General features: G+C 30.8%; 1 protein-coding gene across 2 annotated transcripts; it reads left to right on the forward strand.

Moving 5' to 3' along the window:
- The first annotated feature begins 103 nt into the window (after nt 1-103).
- Nucleotides 104-8263, forward strand: LOC143045648 (uncharacterized). 2 transcript variants are annotated; one of them, XM_076218300.1, is made up of 6 exons: nt 104-147; nt 2011-2171; nt 3993-4240; nt 5391-5529; nt 5987-6376; nt 6906-8263. In XM_076218300.1, the coding sequence occupies exons 2-6, from the start codon at nt 2063-2065 to the stop codon at nt 7976-7978; spliced, it is 1959 nt and encodes a 652-aa protein (XP_076074415.1). In that variant the 5' UTR covers nt 104-147; nt 2011-2062; the 3' UTR covers nt 7979-8263. The 2 variants fall into 2 exon arrangements, with proteins under 2 accessions (XP_076074415.1, XP_076074404.1); XM_076218289.1 differs by having other exon boundaries at nt 112-244.
- The last annotated feature ends 3877 nt before the right edge of the window (nt 8264-12140 follow it).

Consider the following 12140-nt stretch of genomic DNA (forward strand, 5'->3'; position numbering starts at 1 on the left):
CAGGTAAAGGTATAACTAAATGATACCAAGTTAAAATACTGGTTTCCATTATCCCTGTTACACGTGAGGAACATAATGTACAAGGAACCAGTTATATACCTGTTCAGGTAGGACTTCCGTGTTATCATTTGTTTCACTTGGAAAATGGTAAGAAATTGGAAAATCCAAACAAGTCTTAATTAGGAACACATTCAATTGTACAGAACTACTTATACAAAGGCAATAAAGTAGTCTCACTCCAAAGGTAGCATAAAGATCATCTAATATATATCAAATTGAATTGTTTTATTACATATCAGTGATTCACCATAGACAATAACTATAAATTAACAGACTAAATGATTTATTATTAGACATATACATGAAATGATTACATATATGGACAATCTGGTACACAAAACACACACCCTACTATACAAATCCTTGACCATTATAAGTTAAGGATCCCAAAGCATTTGCATATAATATAGGGTTATTGCATGAATATTGGGGAATATTGTGTAGAGTAGAATTTTATATTGCACGAACTTGCGAGTGCAATATATGTTTTACGAGGGACAATATTCCCCAATATTCATGCAATAACCCTTTTATTGTATAGCAATATAATATTTGAAAGCAAAAATTGGTTTAAACTTAATTAAGATTTTGTCTTTGATGAAGTCATGAATTTTGAAGATTTAATTATTGCACTAGTGCAATATTAGAATTTATTACACACTAACTTTTGGTTACTTTCTGTGGGGAATATTATATTGCTATGCAATAATATTATATAATTTCCTTGGTAGTTGATTTCCATATTAAATCTTATTACCTCATTAATAAAAGGTGATAATGTAGAATGGGTCATTGACATCATAATTGAATATCGACCAATTATTTTGATAATGCGCATACATCAAGTAAGTCACTTGCTAGATATACATAAATATAATCAATGTATGTAAGAATAACAACCAAAATTTAAGTTTTCGTTTTTAGATCAACCTCTTGAACTCATATTTAGAAAGAAGCCACCATATTATCAAATAGTTTAAGTTGTTTCCAGATATCACATAAGAAAATTTGGTCTAGTTTGAAAAGTACAAATTTTTAACTGATAAATGTCTAAAAATAAGGAGATGTGGTATGATTGCAGACAAGACATCTCTCCACAAGAGACGAAGTGACACAGAAATTAACAACAATAGGTCACAGTACAACATGCAACAATAAACAAAGGCCTATACTGCGGTCAGCTATAATAAAGACTGAAACAATTCTTTTAAAAAGACTAATATACCCCTGAGAAACATTCAAAATTATACGAAAAAAATGACCATTAGCGCTCTCATTTCTACAATTCTTGCCAGATTTTTATGAAAATTATATCGTGATGTTTAAGAAGAGTTCAAAAATCAGTGCTGATCAATTATAAGTCTGTTAAGAGGTTTGGTTAGCTTATAATATGGAAAATTGCATCATCAGCAGTCTCTTTTTGAATTCTTACCAGAATTCTATACTTCTTACATGTATATCATAGGTTTATATTAAATGTATATCATCAGTGTCTTTGTTGAGGACAAACTCTGTGCTGATCAATTATTTTAAGAGTTTTTAAACTTTAATTATATGGAAAATGGCTTTAAGAGTGCTTTAATGTGTACAAACCCTTTTTTTATGAGATTCACATTACAGGTTTATATCATCAATGCATTAGACAAAAAAGAAAATCAGTGCCTATTAATTTTTTGAAGAGTTATGCCCCTTCAAAATATTAATTATAATGAAAATCACATTGCATTTGCTCTAATCCCTCATTTCTCTTAGATACAATGTATTTATATATTGTTATATAGAACAACAACATAAATTTTATTGTAGTTATTGCCCTTGTTCACAAAAATGTATCTTTGATAGAAAAAAATATGTGCAACACAGGGGACATTTGAGCTATGCTCTTTTATTGTAGAGAAAACAACATTTCTAAATGCAGCTAGAGATTTTTTTTTATTTACACTTTCACAGATACATGTAACTTAACCATGAGAAGCTTTCATCTTAATCAAGAAAGATCAATATGAGAAGAATAACAGGATTTCTATTTCTGATAACATGTGGCTTGGTCACAGGACAGTCATCATGGTCATCTTGGAGTGGACAAGGTCCTCAAACTAATGATTTGACTTGTAAGTTATTTTTTATAAGAAAAATATGAGAAAATTAAAACATATGTTCAATAATCAATATTGGTAGACATCTATGGTCAAAAAGCAAGTATAAAAAAACAAGTGTATAGTTCTATGTCTATGATAAAGGAGTAAAGGGTTTTCATACGACCGCAAAAATTTAAAAAAAAAAAAATTTGGTCGTATATTGGTATCACGTTGTCGTCCTCGTCAGCGTCGTCCAAAGACAGATGGTTTCCTGATAATAACTTTAGTATAAGTTAATAGATATCAATAAAATTTTAACAAAATGTTTATATCCACAAAAGGAAGGTTGGGATTGATTTTAGGGGTTATGGTCTCAAAGGTTTAGGAATTAGGGGTAAAAAGGGGGGCCCAAAAAAGCATTTATGAAGTTTGCAGTCAATAACTTGTGGTTAAGTGTATAAATCTCTCTGAAATCATATATATATATATATATATATATATATATATATATATGTGTTTGATTACCTCCCTTATATTCTTGAAAACTATGTATTAAAAAATAATGATTGTCTTGAAATGATCAGCTGTAAATTTATTTTTAGAATTTACTATTAATTAATATTAATTTTGACCATGACTGTATGTCATTTTATATTTTAATATTTTATGATGTATTTAAGATGTAAATGAGTAATAATTGTTGCATACTACATTACAAATTTAAATTGAGATTATTTTTGGAATAAGGGAAAGGGGGAGGTGAAATCACTTGGGAGGGGGGTAAATAAGAATTTATGGGGGTTGAGTACAATTTTTATCATTTCAGATTTCAGTAAAAAGAAAATTTCTTCAAATATTTTTGTTGAGGGTATTAATATTTAACAGCATAGTGTATTGCTCAAAAGAAAAAAAATGTTTTAAGTTCATTAGACCACATTCATTCTGTGTCAGAAACCTATAGCTATGCTGTGTCAACAATTTAATCACAATCCAAATTCAGAGCTGTATCAAGCTTGAATGTTGTGTCCATACTTGCCCCAACTGTTCTGGGTTTTGACCACAGGGGTTGTATAAAGCTGTGCCCTGCGGAGCATCTGGTTTGTTCTACCAGGATGCCCATAAATAAAGAAGACCAGAATAGCAAGTGTTACAGTACTCATTAGATATATTTCAAGGGCGGATCCAGCCATTTTAAAAAAGGGGGGTTCCCAACCCAGGACAAAAGGGGGGCTCCAACTATATGTCCCAAATCAAATGCATTGATCAGCCAAACCCCCCACCCCCTGGATCCATCACTGTATTTTGAAGAGTTAACAGAAAGATGCCAAAATATTTAAAAAAGCTATACAATTAAAGTTTCTGAAACCTTACTGTAGACAATATAAAAATATATACAAGTTCAATAGTTCTCATTAAGAATGAAGAATACTAGGTCAAGTTTGGTTTATATGTGATGTCCCTGATTTTAAAAATAATTTGCATAATACTTCAGTCATGTTATACGATTTCAAACCAAAAAGTCTTTTTTCATTCATGTTTGCAAAAATTGCTTATCAAAACATTCTTAGATTTGTCCAGGAGTGATCTTTCCTTCAACACATATAAATGAATAAGACAATTGATAGATTTTTTAATATTCTATTTAATCTGCATATTAAACTGAAGAAATTACAATACATGCAGTTGTCTATTTATTTTCTGGCTGGGAATTTGTCAATTATAAATAACTGGCGAATAATTAAATAAATGTAATCAATTGCAAATTGAAATATTATAATGTATGGCCTAAATGTTGTAAACAATAATGAAGCCAACACTACAGTTACAATTATAAATTGTTAAATCTGTTTTTAGTTTGGATGGATAGTGCTTCTCAATGTTCTGCCAAGCAGTTTAATGTAGGCACAAGTCCCATTACAATTTATGGAAAAGGTGCAGTCCAGAGCAATCCAGGATCTCTGACAGAATGTCAGATTACATTGATCAGTGAAAAAACGGGAGAAGTGAGGAGATTCCGAGTAGAAATTAAACAGGCTACTATCAATGAACAGAATGTTGCTTTTACAATGTATGATGGACAAAGTACAGGATCTAATAGACTGGTAAGAAATTGTATTGTCAGTATAAAACTAGGGGGTAGGAGGGGACCTGATCCCGAAATCCTGGGCTTAAAAACACGAAATCATGAGGTACTGAATTTAAATAAATTTAAATCCTGAATACAGAAATTCGAAAAAGCGTATTCCCAGATCCTGAAAGGGTCAATTCTGAAGGTCTTATCCCCCTCAACTATGGATTAGAATTCATAAGTATTTGCAGACAAGAGGTCATGTTTATATGGGTAAAAATTGCAAAAGGTTTGATTTATTCCTTTTTATCACGTCTTGTTAGAGCTATATTTCCTACATCTAGTTCTCCATGCCCATGTCCCACGGTATCACTTTATTTATAATACATACTCAGATATTCAATTTACAAAATGATTTGTTTGAATATAACCATACTAAAACCATAAAAGAGATAATGGACTATAAATCTATCTATCTATAACTATTGAAGAAGGGGGATAACTCAATTCATATTTATTGCCAAAATATTTTTTATTACAAATGACTTCATCATATTTAGATCAAGGTCAGATTAAACCTGACAGATCAACATGTACACATTACACTCATTCCATACACCAAATGTAGTAGAAATGCTGGTTATAATATCTGCAGAAAAGTACCTTTTCATGTAGACTTAAACTTCCCTGATCAATGAAATGAGGTCAAGAAACCTTGTCTATCTGATAAAAATATACAAGGGTAAAAAGATATCAACTCCTTTTACATAAATTGGATGAACTGATCTTTAAATTCTTATAAAGAAAGATATTTTTTCAGTCTTATGTACCAATTACAGTGGTGGATCCAGAATTTTTCATAAGTGGGGCCCACTAACTGCCTAAGAGGGGGCCAACTCGGTGAAGCTTCAGTGATTCCCTATATAATCAACCAAATTTTTCCCAGAATAGGGAGGGCCTAGGCCCTCTGCTACCCCCCTAAATTTGCCTCTGAATTAAGATGTCAACTTGGAGATGTAATTTGTTTTTTTAAATGGATATAACAGTGTAAAAACTAATAACATCTGTTACATAATCCTTTCATATACTTTTGTTATTAGTTTCCGGTCTATTCTGTCATTGATTGATGCCTCGTGTAATACATATTTATCTTTAAACTATAATTTAGTTTTCTTTCTTTTCAGTTTACTGCATCAAAAGGATCTCCTCCAAATACACAGATACAATATACAACATCAGGAAATTCTGTGACATTCTATTTCACTAGAAGCTCTCCTGCTAATTTAGATTTTAATATAGAAATATCAGTCCTTGCTATCCCAGGTATGTTGATAAAATGTTAAGCTGTACTAAGCTGTTTAGGTTGCGACCAAATTACTGTTCATAGTTCAATGTTTTATGACTCAGCAAAAAATATGCAAAAATTGGTATTGTATTTTTTCATGAGTTATTTATTTATGAGAATAAATATTCATAATATGTATCATTCAAAGTTAGATATTTTGAATATTTCATCAATTAAAAATCATGTTCCTGATATGTGTTTTATTATGTCGTATCAGCAATGAAACTTTAATAATGTCATTCTGAATTCACATACATGAACTTGAAAAAAATTATAACAGACAAAGTTCAGTGCTTTCATCTCATTAAAAGTTCAAATATGTTTTGCTTTCTGTTTGTGAAAGTCATAATGTTTTAGTCTATGTGGGTAAAATACACTGTTAACTATGTACATTGCTAAAGAGATTCAATATGTTAATATTTGTTCTAATTTCAGGGGATCCTACAAGTCAAAATGAATGTGAAACTGGGAATGAATATGGCTGTAATTTTTACAGCTTTAAACAGGTTATTGATAAAGAAACAGTTATTGGTATTGTCGGTGGCATTTTTGGGCTGATTATATTCATAGTCATACCAATCATTGTTATTTGCTGTTATCGAAGGAGTAAAGGGGTAAATAAAAAGTGGGATGAATTCAAACTTCATGATACAGTAACAAACACTGCAGCTGATATTCACAATTCACAAGCAAGCTTAACAACAACAAAATCTAAAAAGGATCCATGGACTTCCCAGAGTTCCAGAGCACCATATTCTGATGTAAAGAGATCTTATGGAAGAGGGAGCAGATATAGCGATGGTGGAGACAGTGAATTTAGTGCGAGTAGGTTTAATATTTATGTTTGAATTAACAATAGAATGAATATGATAAAAGCTTTTGTAAACAACTATGTAGCAAGATATGAGGCTAGCCATCAAAAGCAGAAAGTGTTTCTGAATACAAAATAAAAACAATTATTTTTTTCTTAGGATTGTCAGATCACCTCATGAAATTTGGTAAAGGACGGTTCAGAAGCTAATTTCACCCAGCTACATTTTTATTGAAATTATTGTATACAATTTCAAATAAAAAAAAAGTTAAAAAAAAAATAAATTCCAAACACCGACCGAGGAAAATTCAAAAAATGGAAAATACATAATCAAACTTCAAAAATACATCAAACATTATGGATAACAACTGTCAAATTCCTGTTTTGGTACAGGCATTTTCTTATGACAAATAAAGTTTTCAGTTAGAACAGTCAAGATAATCGTTTGTAAATATTTTGTTTACACTTTTATTGTTCATTTCAATCAAATTATACTTACATATACTGTATATAATTCATGTTGACTGAATTTTATTTCTTCAGGTATTGACATACCTCCAAAAGGTAGACCTCCTCCCCCTCCATATGATGAACATGATAGGGGACGTTCCTATAGAGATGGTCCTCGAAGTAACAGGAATGGATATCGAGACGATAGGAACAGGAATGATCGCTATGATGATAGGGTGGACAGAGATTACAGATCAGAGAGGAACAGTAGGCCTCGATATGAATCTGACAGGAAGTCATATTACAGTTCCTCAGATGATGCTTCATATGTTCAAGGGAGAGATGATCATCCACAGGAAGTTTTTATTGAAAGAGTTATAGAACCTAGAGTAAAACCCAAATCGAAAGCCGAGTTACAAAAGCGTGCAAAATATGAGGAAGATGATGAAGACCCGTACGATAAAATTGTTGACAGAGATAGTCCAAAACTTAAACCAAAGAAAACGGTCAAAGAGAGTGCTATACAGTGTGAGCAAGAATCGTCGGAGGATAATGAGTCAAATACTGAGAGTGATGAGGAACCTCTATCAACTGATGAAACTGATGATGAAGATATCATCAAGAAAAAGAAAAAAGAAGCACAAAAAGCAGCATTATATGCAAGACCAAGCAAAAAAGGTAGAAAACAGACAAAAGCTGAGCCTGCTTTGCCTCCAGCTGTTGTCCAACCACCACAACCTGTACATATGGTCCCTGGCCAGCAGCCTGTTTTCTACAATATGCAGCACCCAAATGGTCCACCCTTCCCAAGACCAGTACCTCCAGTACAACAGCCATATTTTACTCAACCTCCACATCCTCGTCCATTCATGTCTATATCAGGTCTACCTCCTCAACAACCCATGGGATACCATCCTCCTATGCCAGCAAGATTTCCTCCTCCTGCTCAGGTACAGAGGCCACCAGCTCCTCCAATGTACAATGCTTCTCAAGGTGCTCCTCTGCAGCCTCCAGTATTCACACATTTAGTACAGAGAGGTTATGGAAGACAATCACCAAGCTTAGATGGCTCAGAAGGAGGAAGGAATCAAACTGATGATTCTGACAGGACAGCTGATCTAGGAAGTGGAGTAGAATTTATGAAAAGATCAACTACAACTGTTTAAATGACAATGTTATAGACAATCAATATCATTCTTTTAGTTGTATTTTTACCAAAATATAGAAATTAGCATGGAAAGAAAATTCTACATGGAATCTCAAGACAATGAACTTGTAATGAACACTTGTTTAAGCAGAACAATTTTTTGAAATTTAAAAATTTTAGGATCAATTTTAGAAAAAGTTTGATATCAAGAAGGAAAGTTAAAATTTTGACTGAATTATATCTAACAAAAAAAAAAGACATGAATGATAAATGAATAATTAAAGTGCAATTTACTTATTTGTAATTAATTTTTCTTCAATCTGTATAATTATAGATTTTATTAGATGATATGTATATATATTTGTATGTTCTTGAATATTTTATATTATATATTAGGTGTACTACTTGTTAGTAATTAGTAATCATTAATACATTTTTTATAGTATAATTAGTAATTGAAAGTGCTGTCTCTGTGTATTTGATTTAAAGCTTTATTTTTTAGAATCCTAGGTTCTTCTATTATAGTTAATAGGATACATTACCAATTTTTCTGTTAGGAAAAAGGAAATAGGAAGTAGAGACAACCAGAAGTCGTTTTGAATAAATTGAACTTTTTTTTATCTTATTGCAAACAAAGTTTATATGTCCTATGGTGAAAATTTGACTTTGCCTATGATAAATTGCAAGATATAAAGTGATTATGTATTTAAATTCTGGCTATTTTTGTGACAAGATAATATTTACATCCATCTTTGCTTGTTTCAAAAAGATAAGTCTTTGCAGTAACCAATAATGGTGCCATTAACTTTGAGCTGTACAATGAAATAATTATTACAAAATAAAGCTCAGTAAACGGTTATAGTGATTGAAGAAATGTAAACAAAAACATACATGATACACATTAAAACAAAGTCACATATATAAACAATGTTATTGACAAAACATTAAGTCTTTGGAAGCCACTGTGACCTGGATAAAATATGTATTCTTAATTTATAGACCTAGGCCTATGGGAGACAACTCATTATCGGTACATATTGTTATTGGTTATTGATATCATATCTTCAAAGAGAATTCTAGTAAAGTATATGTAAATGGTACTTATATGCATACATGTATGTCTTCATAATGTGTGTATGAATATGTAATGACAAACCACTGAATTTACAACAATTTTTACATGTTTTGAAGATTATTTCGATAATAGATATAAAAAGGGAGGCTCAAGTTGTAGAATTCTTCAAGACATTGAATTTCATAATGGTTGAAAATTGTGGTCTGATGGTATGAGTTGTTTGATTCTTATCTTCTGATTCATGTACATAAGCTTTCCCTGTAGATCATTCCTACTTTAATTGGTTAAACTATAAGGCCATGACAAATAATTTGTGCACAATTTGTGCTAGCTCTGCTATGTTTCCAAAGATCCAGGGAAAAAGGTTTTTTAAAAATAAAATTCTGTTCCCATAATAAAAAAGTTAAAAAGTTGTTTTTTAAATTTTATCTTTCTGCAAGCAGTAAATACATGTATTGAGAAACGATTGAAATGGACTTATTAACTTTTTCATGTTTTTAAAATATTATCAATTTTAGTTTTTTAAATGTATTCAGATATTTTTTACTTTTTATAAGAAAATATCATTGTTAATAATGTACATTTATGATTTTTCTTTCTATAATTAAGATTGTTAAGCAAGTACACATGTACATGTATATTCATCATTTTGAAAGTATATTGTCAAAACGAATGAACATCCTATTCATATGTTAAGTTGAATAAACACAAATTGTTTTAAACAGTTTTTCAAGCTATGATAAACAAAATAGGGGATATATTGCATTGCCGAATCTTATCCCATGTAGTTATATATATTGCACTCACAAGATTGTATGTGCTATATAAAAATCTACTCCGGACAATATTCATGCAATAAAGCATATGTTTTAACCAAATAAAAGCTCATATTTGGTAAAATGTTATCTGTTGTAAATATAAAGCATTAAATATGAATGCATATTTGTTTTTAATCAGAATTACATTTGTTATATTGTTTTATGAAAAGAATCAAAACTGGTTGGTTATCTGAATACTTTTAAATATTATTGGAAGTATTAACTTTAAAATATTCTTATCTTTTATTATCTGTCAAATGCATATACAGTACCAGTGTAATTTGATAGTTTTTAAAGTGTTGCCACTGAGCATTACAAAATAGCAAGCAATCAATCTTAAAGGGCTTTGTTTCATTCTTTTTATTTATATCATCTTCAAAATTTTAGTCTGCCAGTTGTCGTTTTACATTCCAAATCAATTTATACATATCAAAATGTATGTGATTATGTGATAGTTTTTATATTTAATTGGTGTTCATTGATCAACTGCCAAGCAGTTAGTTATTTGATTTAAGTATTTTATAAGAAAAGTAATAAATGATTTACCATACTACTTGCTATACATAATTAATATGAAGCTTTCTCAATGTTTGTTTAAAAACTCTTAAAGGAATATGTTCCAAATACCTTTTTGATTGAATATTTCGATCAGATTAGACATGTGTTAGATTTACATAGGTATTTAAATTATAAAAGAATATAAGAGGGTAGTAATGGGGGTACCTTCATGACGTATTACAGTAAAAATTCTTGCCAAATAATGTTAACGGTAATTTTTAGTGCATGACGATAAAATGTACACTTTCTTTTAGACGATAAAAAATCAGCTGAATTTGATGAATCACGCTATTTTTTACTCCAAAAATAATGGTAACTATTATTATTTGAGACATCTGAAGAATCAGGATAAGGATATTTTGACGATTCATGGTAAAATTTTAACCAATTTGACACTAACGGTAGCCAAAATGACCGTTTGACGCCTGACGGTAAAGGGCATTACCAACCCTCATATAAATGAATACAATCATTCCTGCACCAAATACAGCTGAATTTTCTTTTACTTATTGTATCTGAAACACAAATGTGTTCACCTCACAATCATTCCATTTATCAAATAGAGTCACTCTATTGTTTTAATCAGAGAAATAGACCAAACCTTATAAAATACTTAACATTGTACCATGAACCATGAAAAGGAGGTCAAATGAAACCCTCCAGACAGACATGTACACTTTATAATCATTCCGTTCACCAAATATAGCTGATCTACAAGTATTGCTTATTGTATCTGCGGAACATACCAAACCACAAAAACTTGACATTATTAATGAACCATGAAAATGATGTCAAGGTCATGAAGTTTGCAAGATCACCACAAAAACCTAACAATCTTTCCATATACCAAATAAAGATACCTTATTGCCTATAATAATCTGAGGAATAGACCAAACCTTTAAAAAACAATTTCCTGTGAATGATGAAAAAGAGGTCAAGGTCATGAAATCCTCCACACAGACATGTACACTTTACAATTATTCTGTACACCAAATATATTGGATCTATTGCTTTAAGAATCTGTGAAACAGAACAAACCACAAAAACTTAACATTGGTCAAAATTGAGGTTATAATTAGATGAATTCTGCTAGTTGAACATGTACCCTTTACAATCATTCCACATACAAAAAAGTAAATATAGTTGACCTTTTGCTTAAAGTAACCAAGAAACAAAGCAAACAACAAAAACTTAACATAAGCCAATGTTCTATGAACGTAAGGTCATGGTCAGATGAAACCTGCCAGTCAGACATGTAAATATAGTTGACCCAATTCTTAAAGTAAATGAGATATGTACTCACTTGACCATGGAACTTAACCATCATGCATAAATTGAGTTATAGGTCAAGGGAACCTGTCTGATGGATATATAGAACTTGCAAGGATAGCATACACCAGATAAAGTTGTCCTACTCATATTAAGCGAATAAATTCACATGGAAAAAAAACATTTAAATTATGGTCTGTCACTGAACTATGAAATCAAGTTAAGTTACAGACTGAGGACATATAACAGACCAAACTTCAAAACATAAGGACTACTACCTTTTGAAATATAGAGCTTACTACAAAAAGTTTATGCTGTTGTTGGCTTGTAATCCCTGTCAGTTTTTGCTGTTTTACACTAAATGTATAAAGTTCGAATCCTAATTGCCAATATACACAACAAAATTTATAAACTAAAAAGCTGATGTGATAGACTGAAGGTGCATGAAATCGTTAAGTGTA

The sequence above is a fragment of the Mytilus galloprovincialis genome, chromosome 1, assembly GCF_965363235.1.
Source record: "Mytilus galloprovincialis chromosome 1, xbMytGall1.hap1.1, whole genome shotgun sequence".
Taxonomy (NCBI): Eukaryota; Metazoa; Mollusca; class Bivalvia; order Mytilida; family Mytilidae; genus Mytilus; species Mytilus galloprovincialis.

Excerpts from the sequence above, each read along its gene's own strand:
- LOC143045648 (XM_076218300.1), top strand. The coding sequence starts at position 2,063 with ATGAGAAGAATAACAGGATTTCTATTTCTGATAACATGTGGCTTGGTC. Across the intron at positions 2,172-3,992 it reads TCAAACTAATGATTTGACTT|TTTGGATGGATAGTGCTTCT; the intron begins GTAAGTTATTTT and ends ATCTGTTTTTAG. Across the intron at positions 4,241-5,390 it reads GTACAGGATCTAATAGACTG|TTTACTGCATCAAAAGGATC; the intron begins GTAAGAAATTGT and ends CTTTCTTTTCAG.